Source organism: Vidua chalybeata, chromosome 19, assembly GCF_026979565.1.
Source record: "Vidua chalybeata isolate OUT-0048 chromosome 19, bVidCha1 merged haplotype, whole genome shotgun sequence".
In the NCBI taxonomy this organism is placed as follows: Eukaryota; Metazoa; Chordata; class Aves; order Passeriformes; family Viduidae; genus Vidua; species Vidua chalybeata.
In genome coordinates, this window is record NC_071548.1 from 10,362,702 (window position 1) to 10,378,116 (window position 15,415).

At 46.1% G+C, this 15,415-nt stretch overlaps 2 protein-coding genes across 4 annotated transcripts; both read right to left on the reverse strand.

Annotated features, from left to right (window-relative positions):
• Positions 1–52: 52 nt before the first annotated feature.
• RNF135 (ring finger protein 135) lies at positions 53–6,898 on the reverse strand. The gene is made up of 6 exons (XM_053960108.1): positions 6,528–6,898; positions 5,610–5,696; positions 4,895–5,065; positions 3,531–3,690; positions 3,017–3,118; positions 53–2,216 (listed from the first exon to the last, which is right to left on the reverse strand). Exons 1-6 carry the CDS (start codon positions 6,870–6,872, stop codon positions 1,681–1,683), a joined length of 1,401 nt encoding a protein of 466 aa, XP_053816083.1. The 5' UTR covers positions 6,873–6,898; the 3' UTR covers positions 53–1,680.
• A 1,514-nt stretch (positions 6,899–8,412) lies between these two features.
• ADAP2 (ArfGAP with dual PH domains 2) lies at positions 8,413–15,336 on the reverse strand. Of its 3 annotated transcripts, none has more exons than XM_053960109.1 (10): positions 15,076–15,336; positions 13,924–14,054; positions 13,165–13,256; positions 12,957–13,042; positions 12,514–12,623; positions 11,746–11,892; positions 10,968–11,051; positions 10,494–10,556; positions 9,216–9,293; positions 8,413–8,622 (listed from the first exon to the last, which is right to left on the reverse strand). In XM_053960109.1, exons 1-10 carry the CDS (start codon positions 15,326–15,328, stop codon positions 8,413–8,415), a joined length of 1,254 nt encoding a protein of 417 aa, XP_053816084.1. In that variant the 5' UTR covers positions 15,329–15,336. The 3 variants fall into 3 exon arrangements, 2 of the variants coding, with proteins under 2 accessions (XP_053816084.1, XP_053816085.1); XM_053960110.1 differs by lacking the exon at positions 15,076–15,336 and adding an exon at positions 14,780–14,937; XR_008434164.1 differs by lacking the exon at positions 8,413–8,622 and adding an exon at positions 9,705–9,833 and having other exon boundaries at positions 9,215–9,293.
• Between the last annotated feature and the right edge of the window lie 79 nt (positions 15,337–15,415).

The window sequence follows — 15,415 nt, forward strand, 5'->3', positions numbered from 1 at the left end:
GGCTGCGCGGGGCGGCGGCCGCCCCTGAGGGCGCGGGCGGGAGGCGGCGGCTCCGCCGGGCCGGCCGCGACCGCAGCGAGCGCTGAGGCACAGCCCGGGGCACTCGGAGCACGCCGGGATCACTGAGGGCGCAAAAGACCTCCGAGATCATCCCGTCCAACCTATGAGCCAACACCACCGTGTCAACCGGACCGCGGCACGGAGTGCCAAGTCCAGTCTTTCCCTAAACACCCCTAGGGACGGTGACTCGAACCCGGGCAGCCCGTCCCAATGTTTAATCACCTACTCAGGAAATTATTCCCAATGTTCAAATAGTGACACAGAGCGTTCCCATCTGTGCTGTGTGTTGTTAGGTGTGTTGTTGCTGTGATCCAAACCACAACAAATTGCTGCCCCTGGGCACTACGGTGTAATGTGGGAAATTGGGGATATCCAGCAACTTCGTGCCGTAGTTGTTTTTTCCCAGATGAACGAGCAAAGGACACCTCAATACTAAGAAGGCAGTGGCTTTGGCTATCCCAGGAAAGCTAGCCCAGCCTTGGAGATGCTGAAACACACACCCTTTGGGATCATACAAATGTGCATTTAGGCCACCAGTGTTCAGTGGCAGCAGAGAGTAACTGACAAGGTGAGCAGCAGTTCTGTCAATTACTTTAGAAGACATGGAGCTCCATTCCACTAAATAACATAGTTGAATCCCACATGCTTTATTCACAATAAACTATTAATTTTGTCAATTCTGAAATGCCACAGTCTTCCTGAAAAAGTCTTCGCTTCTTGGGAATGCTGTTTTCAGTTTGCCTGCATGAAGCAGTGTATCTCTCAGAAATCAAGTTCTCCGTAGATTTTGTGGGACCTCAGCTCTGGTCCCTTCACCCCCCACAGGCAACTGAGAACCTCTTGCTTTGTCTCAGGCTCACTGGCAAGACCAAATGGTCCTTCCCATGACAGAGTCCTGTTTGCAGGCCCTTTAAAAGAGCACTAAAGTGACCACAATTTATTAGCTGGTATAAACACCCCTGAACATCTACTTCCACAAGCATGCCCATGGTCACACCAGCACCAGGACTGACAACCCTTTGGCCAAGCCAAGACTAAAACATGGTTCCAGTGAAATTATGTTCTTCTGGGACACCTCCTTGAAGTGTCAGGTCCTCAAATCCAAAGCCTATTTCCTAGTTAGTGCCTGCCCTAGAGGGAAAGATTTTCATACCTAAGATCAGTAAAATTTTTACCCTCTGAGCATTCCTTAATCAATCAGATCTGTCTAAAGAAAACTAACTTGACAGAAAGTAACAGCATCATCTGTTCTCCTATATTTTTTATATCAATGTAGGAAAAATTAGGTCAATGAGAAAGGCTATCCCCAACATTAGAGCTTCCTTACTACACTCTTTCCTAGGAATATCCTGGGACTACTTAAAGCTGCTTGAGAAACCCACCTGACTTCCACAGGGGTGGTCACTGCCTTTAGCATAGCCTGGAATTGCTTTAATGAAGTATGGCTAGACCAGAGCACAGTGTGAAGAGAAGCAGAGCAGACAGAAGTATCAGTTGCTGATTCCCAGGAAAGCCTGGGTAGTTATGCATTCATTCCTTGGTACACTCCTGTGCTAAACACTGAGGCTTTTATAGAAACTCTGCAGTCACTGGCAAAATTGTCCCTGGTCTCAGTAGGCTTTATCTCCTGTTTGGCTGACTTATAGTTAAAGATCCATTCCTTTCTAGAGTGTACAGCCAGAAAGCAGGGTAGAGGGGATTTGAGGTACTGATTTCAAAGGTGTGCAAAAGCATTTCTTTGTCAGCGATGGAGTAAAATGACACAGTCTTCTTCTGTAGCTCCAGGAAAACTCCAACCTTCGGTGGTTTGTCCTTGTGTAATAATGTTTCTTGATCCTTATGCCATGCTGACAGCTGTTTTTTAGGACCTAGCCATTCTACACACCAGGAATGCTCAGTTCTTCCCAATTTGTCCCTTTTACCAATCATTTCATGAGCAACTCCAACAGCCCATCCATCGCTGTCCTTGGTAATTACTTCCCAGTAGTGGCACCCAGTAGAGAAGCCCTGTGAACACATGACTTGGCTGATGCAGAATCTTTTGGGGGATCGTTGATAACTGGTGGGGTGGCTGGAAACCATCACTCTCCTGTTCTGGGCTGTGAGTGCCAAGCGCTCGTGCACTCTTGTGGGATCAAAAGTCACATCATCTGCCCCTGGAACACAGAAAGGAAAATATTCTCACATGCAGGCAACAAGAAGGCAGGTGCATCCCTGTTCCAGAAAAGAAATAAAACCCAGTGATCAAACCATAAACCTGAATCAAAGTTCAAAAATCCTTAACCAAGCACTATCAACTGTATCCTAGGCATACTGAAACATTTAACAGGCACAACTGTGTAAATATCCATGACAAACTCATATGCACTCCAGCGGAAAGGTGAAAGTACCCTGCACCCTAGAAGATGGATTTTATTCCAAGCCACAATATTTTTTTTTTAAATTACCTTTTTGTCAATAATAAATGGGATGCTTACCTTCATAAAGCTTACAATCATCTGTTCACTGGGACAAGCTCTTACATATTTTATCAGCAGAAAAACATTTGCTTTCTGTGTTAAACTACAGCTGTAGTAGAGAGTGTTGACTGCAAAAATATTTCTGTCAAAATGATACTGAATTCAAGTAACAACTGGAGTAATTATAGCTTAACAGCAAAGATCAGGGAGGTGCAGTAACTGCCTGTACACCAGCTCAGACTCCACAGCCAACACAAGCTACCACACAGCTTACACAAAGCAGGTCTCTCATCTCTTTTTTATCCTACATCCGCACTCAGGTACAATGTTACATTATGTGTCAGGAACTGATTCATTCCCGGCAACTCCACTGTGTTTCCATGCTTCAGTAAACAGTCACATTTCCTGCTGATGTTGGCAAGGTCAGTTTTCTTCAGCAAATCCAGTCTCAGAGTCACCTGGATGCTGTTAAGAGTCCTGCTGGCTTGGATACTTACACTGAGAAAACTGGCTGGAAATGGCTGGTTCAGGACTTTCAGCCGCAGGCTCTGGAAGTGATGAGCTGACACTTGGCTCCTGGTGTAAGTCTGGAGGCTGCACTAAATACAAAAATAAGTGAGGTGTTAAGGCATTTCTTCCAAATGCACACAGGAAGTATTTAAGCTTCTAAAGGAAAACACACCTTAAATAAATCCAGCTATTTGTTCAAGTGCAAAACAAGGAGTTGCTTTTTTTGATTGTATAAATTACAAAGGACGTGTAGGCAAACATTTTTACCCAAAATTAACAAACAGCCACATGCTGGTGTGGTCAGAAGGGAACTGTCAGAAAAGTGAGATGGGTAAAGCAGTTTCTGTCATAAAAATTTTTACAGTGTTCTTCAGTTTTTTGCTGAGTATCATGTTTCTTGTTTTATTTGCACATGCATTTCATAAGCACAAAGTAATTTTTTACTCTATTTGCTAGATCCACTGCCTTCAAGAAAAAGATTTCAAAATAAGGCAAACTCACCTGGTGGGAGTTGCTGAGCATAATTCTCCAAGAGTAAAATTTCCAACTTTCTCTTAAGATCTTCTACAGCACTTTTAACAACATTAAGCTTTTCATCAAGTGTAATTTTATTTATTGTCAAAGGTGAGCCTTCGTACCTCTGCCTCTCACATAAGTCTGTCTAATAATGACAAAAAGATCAAGGGAAAGATGTAAACAGCAGCAGTTATTTAATCTCGCAGATCAGATTATAATGTAGAGCCTGAGTGGAAAAAGAGCAGTGATCTCCTCAAAGAATCTTATTCTGTGTATCAAGTTTCCTTTATAGGACAGTCACCTGAGCAAGCCAACCTGAAATCTCACAGAAAACAGCAAAGGATATTCTTATTAAAAAATAAAAAGACTGTGTTTTCCCCAAGCAAACCAAGAATGCAACTAATTTTTCTTTTATATATGCATTACAATTTCCTTAAGTGTTCATATGCATACACAAAGTTACTCTTTTTTAAACTTCCTTCTTCTAGAACCGAAACCAAAAGTTTGAAAATGTATTAGTGTGAGGAATGGGTAAACCTAGTGTGCCTAAATTTAGCAATTGTGGAAATCGACATCTGAAGTTGCTCTGTTAGTCTGTGTGTACAGTCTGTACAGGAGGAAACAGCCTTTTGTAGGCTGGATTCATCTCCTTTGCAGGTGGATATCTCAAGTAGGCCAGATAACACTGAAAGTACCCATTTTTCCTCACTGCCTGTAACGGGACCCTGGATCAGATGAATTCCAATGTGGGCACCTGTGCCTGGATCCTGGAAGTCCAATTCTGTCTCATGGCACTGCCCCACCCAGTGAGCCCCACTCCAAATTCCTGCTGGTTAACTTGCATCACTTGGCACTGTTGTTTTCAACATAAAAATGGCTCTACATAATCTGAAGTGCTTTAACTGCATCTTTTGAGGGCCCTTGATGTGTTTTCCACAAGAAAACGGTTACAAAATATTTGATAACTCTGTGAGTTTTTAAACTCGCATATCTGTGTGTAAATACAAATTCTGGAAAATAAAAAGATCATGAAAGATCCCGACTTTAGATTTGATTTGAGGACTGGCTTTCAGCACTGCAGCTCCCACTTCATTCCAGCTCACCAATATCCTTGGAAAAAAATCTAGTTCTGAATTCCATTCCTAGCCTGTGCCTCTTTCAGTACATTTTTTCCTCTGAATTTCTCACTCCAAACTCTCCCTGCTGACAGCAATGTCCATGGTTTGGCACCATTGTCTCTATGAGAATGGTGCAGTGGGGACCTCAAAGGTGCTCTCAACGTATTCAGCTATCCCAGACAATGAACTTGAGTTTCTACTCTTATTCTGCCACTTCATTTCATCACTTACAGTTTGGTCTTTGATGTCTGTGAGCTGGTGAATAGTCTCTTCAATTTTCTGTTGAGCAGCTTTTTGCTGTTGTTCAATGAACATCAGTGTGTTTCTCTCCTGTCTTTCAATATATTCCTTCATGCAACAGAAATCTCTAGTAACCTGGCTTTTGATATGAGATGTATATTCCTGAAAGACAGAAAATATGGAGTTCATTGTGTGGTAAGGAAACATACATGGAATACGAGAATTACTGTCCTATCTAATGTGTTCTTCGACTGACCCCTGCAGACCAGAAAACTTTATTCAAAGGAATGAAATATATTTTACACTATCCTGCATTACATGCAATGAGAGTTGGAGCATGTTAAGGATCATGACTATTTCATGGCCAGTGGACTCTGCTTAACAACTCAGAAAGTTCAATATTCCCTCTTATGATTTGTAATTTGCATCTAAATCTAACAGAATAATTCAGGCTACTCCTGGGATAAGCAGAAAAATGCAACAATGCACAACTCTAGTTGCCTTTGTACCAGTCAAGACAGAAATCAGTGCAGCTGATGGCATATATTCATTCTCATCAGTAAAAACAGAATTATGACAAAAAAGAAGGAAAGAAAAAGGCAGATTCCAGCTCTGAGCTGGAAGGCAACCCTGCAGTCAACCACATCTCCAGCCCAGAAAAGTGGAAACAGAAAGTTACTGTAGGTGATGAATGTACAGTGTGTACCTTTGCTTTATTGAGATCTTTCCTCAACAGGTAGATGGTCTCTGCAGTTATTTCCTGTTGCTTGGAGCTCTCCCATATCTCTTCCTCCTTTAAAGTGACACATTGGACTATTTACCTATATAAACCTCAGAGAAAGCATGACTAGGCTAAGCTGCAGGATAATAAAAATTCCCTACACGACTTACATTAGTTAAGCAATGGACTGTTTGAGAAGATGTCTGAAAGACACAATTCTGAGTAGGAATAATCACAAGTAAGTCAACATCAACAGTCACCAATTAATTACATGTTCAGCTATAACTGTGAGCTTCAATATGCTCTTAGCTTGATGGAAAAAGACACATATGTGCTAAAATAATGAAGGTCAACACATCTTTCTCATCTCCTCCTCTGGGAGTCGTTTTAAGCAGAGATCTAGATCATAAATATTTCATGGCATTTTGTGCCATGAAGCTGGGTGGAGCTGTAGCACTGTCTAATAATGTTATGTGTCCTTTCAGCAGTCTCCAACGCAATGCTGATGCAGTAAGAAACACCCAGCACAAAGAAGTCACTTACTACTATTGTGCATCAGCTGAATATGTACAAGTATTAGTTCTTCTAATTCAACTATGCAGCTCTCAGACACCACCCAAGAGCCCCAGCACTGTCAGCCGAACCCATCTGCTCAATGTGTTACTGCGCCGTGGGATGGAAACCCGGGCTGTCCCGAGGGTGCCGCTGGGTGCTGTCCCAGAATGTCGCGGGCAGTAGTCCCTGGGAGTCGGGGGATGCCGCCGGGGGATGTCCCGAGGGAGTCGAGGGATGTCACCCCGGGATGTAATCCCGGAATGTCCCGGGGTGTCGCGGAGGAGCCCCAGGATGTCGGGGGGTGAAGCTCCCGGGTGTCGGACAGACCCGGGCTGCCTCCGGCCGTACCTTCTCCCCACGTCCCTGCCCCGCCGAGCTCAGGTGGTTGCAGGCAGCAGCTCCGTAGGCTTCCGGCTCCTCCTGCGTTTCCAAGTTTTCCTTCAGCTCCCGCGGGATGAGGCTGAGCAGCGCGGCCAGCTCGCGGTTGGGCCGCAGGTGCTGCAGCTCGAAGGCGCACCGGCAGAGCGGGCAGGCGGCGCGGGGCCGCCCCGCGCAGTACCGGAGGATGCAGCCCCGGCAGAAGCTGTGGCCGCAGCCCGTGAGCCGCACGGGCTCCGCGAAGAGCTGCAGGCAGCAGGAGCACTGCAGCTCCAGGACGCGCTGCAGCCTCTCGAGCTCGATGACGCCGGCCATGGCCCGGCCCGGCCCGGCCCGGAGCGCAGCGGCCGCGCAGTTTCGGTTCCGCCGGCCCCTCCTCCGCTGCCGAGAGCGCCCCGGGCGCGCCGTTTCTGCCCCGCCCTGCTTTGCTCTATTCTGCTCCGCTCTTCTCACGTGCCTTGGTCGCACGATTTGGAGTGCGGGTGGAAATGGACTTTGACTCAGAACTCTCTAGGGCCTGGCCTTCACTTTCATTGACTGTCCAAAAAAGTCCCTGTTTTCTGCACTATTTCATTTCCGCCGTGAATTTCCCGATTTTGTAATAGTGAAAGTTGCTGACATGGGCAGTCTGCTGACCCAGCCGGGAGAGCAGTGGCACAGCACAGCGCAGACCTTGTCTGACTGAAGTCCAGGCTCCTGGAGGGACCAAACCCTTCTGAGGTCATCCCGAGCTACTCAGGTCATCTCAAAATAACAATTAACAATGAAGACTGTCAATGTTCCTCGTACAAGTAAAAAGCTGCTCTCTGATGATTTCAGGAGCTGCAGGATTAGGCTGTTTAACAGAATTGCTGAACCACCATGTCAGCTAGAACGAATGGGGTTGTGTGGGGACAGAGCCTGGAACACAGAAGTTCATGGGAGCATATCAACACATAAAACTGCTGCACATTGCTCAGAGCTGGACGATGAGCTGGCTGAGAAAGGCAGAATGATGAACCACCTGAAACAATTCCTTTGCACTATTGGGCGAGTGGGGGTGGGGAGAAAGAAGGATTAGTGTCACTAATTCCTGCAAATATTGGCACTTCTCATTTCTGAAAAAAAGAACTATTTAGAGTATCTCGGGACCAGCTGGCAATTGTCAGCAGAAGGTGGAAGCCTCACCAGAAACTTGGTTTGCAAGACTTCCTCTTGATTTGCAAAATGAGGCTATCTGTAAAGAAGAATTAAATGTGTGAATGACTTGCTGCTTGGTAGAACCAGATCTCAGACTTTGTCTTGAGGCATGTACACTCAGTGCTCTGTGTCAGCCAGTGCAATCTCCATCAGTTCCTGCACACAGTGGTACCTGATGAGAAGGCTCCCCTCCAACACTGAACACCAGTCCTCATTCATGGAGCGTTTGCAAGCAAGTCAATGAAGAAAATATTTTTAAAACTTGTTTCTGCCTTTCAATGTTCAGTTTAATCAAGCTCATTAAGCTTCATCTATTCCTGGGTGAGACAGATCAATGTATGTTCATCCTTTACTCTCAATGTCTTCATTGGGGCACCATGTGGAGTTGTGCTTTGGAAAAAAATCATTGGATGTTGGATTTGCCAGTCACAAAAAAGCCAAACAGTAGAGACTGTTGAAAGCAAGGAGTGAGAAGAATCTGTATGATTTCATTACAGGAGTGATCCCATTACAGTATCATCTACAACTTAAACTTGGCTTGGTTTTTTATTGTGCCAGAAATGTAGTGCTGTAAGAAACATTCATCCCACTCTGTTGGAAAACAGGCCTGTCCTTGTGTGGCCAGAAGCTGCAGCTAGGTGGAATGCAGCTGCTTGCCTGCTCCTCCCTGTGGACATCAGGGTTGGGTGATGACTCCGTTCAAGGCATCCATCCACTCCCTCTGCTTCTTGTCATTCTCACAGATAAACACAAACTCTCTCACTGGCGTGACCAGAGCGATCACTGGTTTCTTCTTCTTCACCCAGACTTTCTGAGGCAAATCATCTCGTACTTCATATCCCTCATGCCTCCTTCCGATGAAAACCTGGCCCTGTGCAAATGCATCCTGGAAAGAAGGAAGCAGCCAGCCATTAGCCAGCAGACAGTGGAGCTCCAGCAGATACTGCTCTGTCCTTTGACATGGAACAGGATCTGGGGATGCACGGAGGGGAACCAATGACACGGACTGCTGACACCAGCAGGGAACACACAAAGTGGTACTTTGCACTCATAGGCATTCTTAGGAGGAGAAGGCAGGATCCCACGCTTACAGAGCTGGTTGGTGGGTACTCAGAAGGGGCAGGGAAGGACATTCCCATGGCTAAAGCAGTGCTAGGAAGCAGGATACTGGGGCTGTCAACTGGAATATTGCTCATCTTGGCTAAGGTTACAGACACAGAGGCACAAGGATTGGGAGGGAGGGGGCATGAACACCACACGCAATAGCAGTTACTTTTAAAAGATCTTTCTCACAGCCACTGTACAGGCCGGAGTTCCCAACCAGCTCAGCTTCAGAGACATCCTTTGGCAAGGGAGATTGGCTCTTGAGGCCGGGCCTGCTCCAGTCTGGCACAGCCACTGGAAAAGGTGGATGAGAACAGACCCTTCCTCCCCACCTGCTTCATGAAGGGGCTGTGGAACAAAGAACATTCCTCTTACCAGTGGATTTTTAAAGTATAGCAGGTTCCTTTCCTGAGAATCCAAGCAGAACCAGCGTACCTTAAAGGCCTCCTTCTGCTGTAAGGAAATGGTAGAAATTCTTTAAAGACCCAAGTCTCAAAGTGGACTTGGGTCTATTCAAATCCCAGGACCACTTAAGTGACTTGGAGCTGGAGTACAGTTTCCTTCATCCCTGCAACTGATAAAAGGACTGCTGTGTGCAGCCCTTAGCTCTCTCTTTCCCTGGGCTCAAAATATAGATTTATATTCAATAACAATTGAATAGGCAGGGAAATTATCCAATTAACAGGAATAAGGAAGTTGCATGAAATGGATTGAAAGTACTGCAGAGAACAATCCCTGAGTGGTAATAGTGAAGAGAGTGAGCAATCAATTTCAACAATCTAATCAGGGAGGTTGTCCCTGGAATTTTGGGTGTACAATACTAGTTGGTTTTTATTAGGTGCTAATTCCATCAACTACACTTACCTGACCATTCCTGAGCTATTAATTGCTCCAGGCTGAACTGAAGAGGCCTCTTCTAGGACTCAACTCAGTTTAAGCAGAATTTAGGCCTCAGGAGAAAAACACAAAATCTTTCATGCTCTGTGCAAGTACCTGCAGAAGAGGTGTTGGAACACTGGCACAAGCTGGGCCAAAACCCAGCATACTCATTATCAGCATTGCACTGCTGAATTTTATAATGGGACTTGGCTCATGGTTCACTCAGAGGAGAGCAAGGCAAGAAGTGGCTGTGTTCAAACAAGACCTCAGATCTTTTATCTCCTCCGCCAGCAGTGCCCAAAACCCAGCTCTTCTGTTCCAAAAGTGCTAGTCCAAACACTTCCCACAATACAACAAACCAAACTATTGGCTTCATTGTAGAGAAATTTGCTCAAGTGACACTTTGCTGCTCTAAGTAGACGTGATTTAAGTGCAACTGACTCTAAGTGAAACAGAGAAGTAGGGGGGGTTAGCACATCATGTTCTGCTGTGGCAGGAGCTGCAGTTAGCAGATACAGCAATCCACGTGGTTTGCATGTCCATTGACAACTAATCCACCTTGCTTACTCTTCAAGGATTCTTTTTCATGATCTTATTTTCCACACAAAATAAAACATGGTCCCAAATAACATGACAGGTTTGAATATGGTGTCTTTTATCAACCCAGGAAGCAGAGAGTCACTGAGCAAATAATTTCCAAGTCAGGATCACTGAACTACCAAATATTCTCTATCTGGAATGATCCTGTTTGTGTAATGCCAAGTATGCACTTACTTTTGGTCCTGTTTTCTCCATATATCCTTCTTTGACAAAATTTCTTGTGATCCTGGGTATGAGCTAGGAAAACACAAACACAAAAAAGTCTGTGTCTGTCCCAGCTGAAACCAGGACAGGCTGTCTCATTCAAGACTGCATTTCTGTTCTGTTTTTGTGAAAGTTAATCACCATCAATTGTGGCTTTTGGGGTCTGGGATTTTTTGTCTGCTTAGTAAAGGGAAGTCTGAAGTAAGAAGGAACATAACATTTTTGACAGATTACACTGTATAAGAATCACATGGAGACTTTAAGGCCTTAAATGCTGACCAAGTTTTTGCATGTTATTCAGTGTGGCCTTTCCTTCTACCTCTTCTGTCCATTCCCTGGACCCAAGTGCTGCTTTTTAAACATCTGACTCTGTCAGAAGAAGTGAGAAAATGTTTTCCCATGCTATATTTGGCTAGACAGCTTCAAGCCCTGTTCAGTTCTCACCTCAGGCTCAGGGACATTTGGGAAGGTTGTTCTGAGATAATGGTAACGTGCTGCCCGAATAGCATTGAACCAGTCAACAATCTCCTGGGAAAACAGCAAACACAGACATGAAGATCAACAAGAGTAAGAGCACTGCTTCTGCAAAATGCCCTTCTCCTTCCTGGTGACCTCTTTGTAAAGAGGTACTTTCTCCCCACGGGGCAGAAAGTGTCAGTGATTTGTCCCAGACACCTGAAAAACATTGACCCTTCAAAAGAATTTAAGAATGCCCCTCCTGGGAGGTCCAAGACATTCTTAGCATGGACAGTCACCCAAGTCTGTATACACAGGCTTTTTCAGCTGATTCAGTTATGGGTTGTTTAAAAACCACTGTACCTGGAAAGAGACAAGAACTCTGTTGAAGGAAGAAACAGAAATCTTAACAACATCTATAGAGATACTTCTAAAAATTATCATTACTGGCTTGGAAATAATGCAAAACAACATTCTCTATGCATGTCAAGAATTTAACCATGAAATTGTGTAAAAACCACAAGGCAGTTACCTTACAGAGATTTACATCCATGCACCACCTAAGACTATCCTAAAGGTGAAGCTGAATATATGCCCCAACAGAAAAGGAGCAAGATGCTACAGTTATCAAATTCTGGAACTTCCTATATTCTACAAGTCTTAGTGATGCCAAGTAAAACCAGATCTTGCAGACACAGTTAACTCTTCCAAAATATAGATCCAACATCTAAACATCTTGCTTACTCCCGATTGCCATTATATTCACCTTTCCACTTTCGTGATAGACAAAGAGGTTCCTTGTTTGACCATTTGTGATGTATGTGATCTGCAGCCCATGACTGTGTCCTATTTTCTCCACCTGGAACATGGCATTCAGAGTCTCAACGCTGATAACGGCTTTTGGACCTTTGGACTGTGAATGAAAAGCATCACTGTATTAAAGTGCTCTCAGGGAATGTACTGCAGGACAGACCAAGCTGTATGAGATCTAGACATCCTAAAATATCTGGATATTGGATATACCTGAAACATAAAGCCTTAACTACTTGCAACATAAAACCACTTACAAAGATTCCTTCACAAATGCTGGGTCACTACTAAAGAGGGCTGGGTCTGCATTGCAAGGGATAAGTCTATCTCAGCCTCTGAGTTAGAGAACAGTCTCTCACAGAAAGGAGTCATGTTGAGGACCCTGCTGCAGGACCTGATGAGAGGATATTTTGGTAATGTTAGAGCTAACAACTGTCAGCAGATCTCTTCTTTGTCTTGCTATTCAACTGCCAGTACCCATTTCCTTTGTTCGCTAAGCAAAAGGAGGCTGCAGGGTTGAGATAAGGGATGAGAAAAAGAACTAAATCCAAAATTGCCCAATATACCATATATGTTAAGGGAGAAACATGTGCACTCCTCTAAGCACAGGCTGGCCACAAAACTAGAAACAAAGCTACTTGTGCTGGGTTTTGCCCACAAAGAGCAAGGTCTGAGGGTGGGTGTTGACCTGCTACCTATGGCCAGCTTTGGCTGAAGAACTCACTTCGTTGCTGTAGTACTTCATCACCCCTTCCCTTGCTGACAGGAGAAACTGCCTCTTCTGGAACTGTCTGCGTCCCTTCCCAAGCTTCCAGAGGCATCCTTCACGGCTGCCTGCAAACCAGACAGAGAAGTGTCAGAGAAGGGTGGCACAAGGGCAGGACTATTTAACTGAGGGTGATGTGGCACAGTTTCAAGCCTCTTCTCCATCTGAGAATTTTCCCCTCATGAAAAAACAAGTGGAAGAAATAGAGAACTGTAAGATCTGAATATACCCTTGCACTTGTGTAAGTGACTTAGGAGTTTCTTCTCAAAGCTAGACTCAAAGCAGTGACTACACATCCAGCAGATTAAATGTGACAAGCCAACCTCAGAGATCTCCAAAGCTGCCAATGGAACACTGTACTGTTGGCCTTGAGGCTGAGACCTCCCTGACAAACCTTTTACCTGCAGAACAGGGATCATGGCAGACTCCAGTGTCAAGAAATTCCCCACGCTCATATTTAGCTCTAATCCACTGCTGTCTTAAAACCCTGGAAGAGGAAAACATAGATAAAGCTGATCTATCTCTATTCTAGTTTCAGCAGCCAGCCAGGGAGACCTGAAAATGAAGCAAATGTAAAGGTCTACAGCAGTGAATACACCATCAACTTACAGGCAGTCATGGGACTTGGGGATGTAATAGTACGGAGGGACCTTTGCCTCATATTTAGCTTTGGCCCAGAGATTCCCGTGATTCCTCATAAACTGAAATACAAAATAAATTACAGTTAGGTGTGCAACTGCAAATCAACACCATATCATGAACATAGAATGAGACTGCACTTTTTGCTGAGTCTTGCCATAACTCTCAGTGTGTATTTAGATACATTTATAAATTCCCTTTGGCATTATAGTTTGCTGGTGTTAGGTGGATGCACCTTTTTCAGTATTTACAGTTCCGAACCATGTGTGAAGGAATACAAACTGTGGTTCTTGATGAAAAGAACAAAAGAAAATTAGGAGAAAAATTATTTATGATCTCCCCATTCCTTCATCTCCTCCCAGATATTAACTGTGATTACATTATTAACACAATTCAACTGAATGATGAGAGCTTGAACCAGTATTTAAGAAGAGTATGTTGCTTTCTTAATTGAACATAATACTAGGAAATATTTGTGGGTTTCTAAGCCACAGGGAGAAGTTACTGTGTATCTAAAAATACACACCACAAACCGTTAGGAACATGGTCACCTATCAGTGACCTATCAATGTAATTTGATTGAGCAGGTCATAAAAAAACCCCTAAAGTTACCCATGCAGTTTACTTAGCTCTGTGTGGCTCTGTTGCATTGTCCTTGGTGGGTGGCACAGGAATTACATGGCAGATAAAGTTAGGAAATGTGGAGAATTACTGCTTTTTCCTCTGTACCTCTATTAAATTGCTCTCCCAGAAGTCAAGCCGAAGGGATTTGACTCTACTGATTTCAGGAAGATTGCGATGAATTCCAGAGCAATTCAAACAAATAAATATTCCAAGTTTGTAAGAAGCCCACTCTGGATCTAGATAAAAACACAAAGAATCAATTAATACACAGGAAAAAGCACAACCTTTTATGCTGGCAAGGGTAAAAACCCACATCTGATGCACAGCCTAGGCTTCACACCTAGTAAATACCTCGAATCCCACCCCACTGTTAATGGCTGTCACTTCACTGTGTTGAGGGGAGCAATACCTGCTTTCCCCGGTGAACGATGTGGCCCCTGCGTTTGTACATTCTTTAACTGCCTATTTGCTTTAAAATTAAGGTGACTGGGCAGGCAGGTGAGCAGTGATGGAAAAGCTCAGCTAGTTAATGAATAATTATTAGTTCTGCATGAAAAGTTGCTGTTGCTGCATTAACAGTGGAAGGAAGGTGCTGACAGTTGAACACTATCGGGAGTGTTCAACACAACGGAGTACAACCACGTACAGCGAGGGCTCTGTCCGCTGCCCGTGAAGGCTCCTGCTCTTGCCTGCTGCTATCCCCTGAAGCAGCTTTGACAGGTGCATCCGTATAGGCGTTGAGTGTTCTGGCAAGACCATTTCCTTGGATTGCGCTATCGCCCACTTCTCCCTATCACGCTAAACAGAAGCACCTTGGACGCCTTCTTCAGCTCCCGCCTGACCCACCCGAACGGGCACTGGCGCCAGCGCGGCGCGGGGGCTCCGCCGGGTTTTCCATGCTCTTCTCTGCCCCAACCCTTGCGCAGGGACATTCCCCGAGCTGAAAATCCACCCCACGCACCCTCCTCCTCCTGCAGCCTCATGCCCTGTCCACAGATAACCCAGGGAAGCGCCTGGTGCTGCGGTCCCCTGGCCCCGCGGGGCTCCCCGAGAGCGGGCAGCAGCCGCCCTGCGGGACACGGAGCGAGGGGCGCGGCCGGTCCCCCGCACGGACCGAGCGGACACAGCTGGGACCGGCACGGCCAGCGCGCACACGGCGCCGCAGCGCGAGGGGGCGGCCGGCCCCTCGTCGCGGCCGCTGTCCGCTCGGAAGCGGGTCCGGGGGCGGAGGGGCGCTGCCCGGCGGAGTCGCCTCACCTGGCTCCCCGCAGTCGGCGCAGCGATCGTTACCGGTCCCGGCCGCCCTCTGCAGCTCCAGCAGCAGCGCCTTGTTGTGGTCGTAGTCCATCGCCCCCGGTGCCCGGCGCGGAGTCTGCGGGAGGCTCGGCCCAGCCGGGAAATGAGGAACCGGAGCGGCCCCGGCGCCAAGGACGCCCCGTCCCCTCCCGTGTCCCCGGGCGCCTCCTCCTGCAGGCGGGTCGGGGCGAGCGGCCCCCCCGGTCCAGCCCATGCCCCGCGGGCACCCGCCCAGCGTCCCCGTCCCGTTCCCGGCAGCTTTCCCGCACAGAGTCCGAAGTTCCTGCGCTGGCAGTTCATT

Excerpts from the sequence above, each read along its gene's own strand:
- RNF135 (XM_053960108.1), bottom strand. The coding sequence starts at position 6,872 with ATGGCCGGCGTCATCGAGCTCGAGAGGCTGCAGCGCGTCCTGGAGCTG. Across the intron at positions 3,119-3,530 it reads TGCTCAGCAACTCCCACCAG|TGCAGCCTCCAGACTTACAC; the intron begins GTGAGTTTGCCT and ends TTTTGTATTTAG. Across the intron at positions 2,217-3,016 it reads TTCCAGCCAGTTTTCTCAGT|GGGCAGATGATGTGACTTTT; the intron begins GTAAGTATCCAA and ends TCTGTGTTCCAG.
- ADAP2 (XM_053960109.1), bottom strand. The coding sequence starts at position 15,328 with ATGGGCTGGACCGGGGGGGCCGCTCGCCCCGACCCGCCTGCAGGAGGA. Across the intron at positions 13,043-13,164 it reads CCCAAGTCCCATGACTGCCT|GGTTTTAAGACAGCAGTGGA; the intron begins GTAAGTTGATGG and ends TTCCTCTTCCAG. Across the intron at positions 12,624-12,956 it reads CCATGATCCCTGTTCTGCAG|GCAGCCGTGAAGGATGCCTC; the intron begins GTAAAAGGTTTG and ends TCTGGTTTGCAG.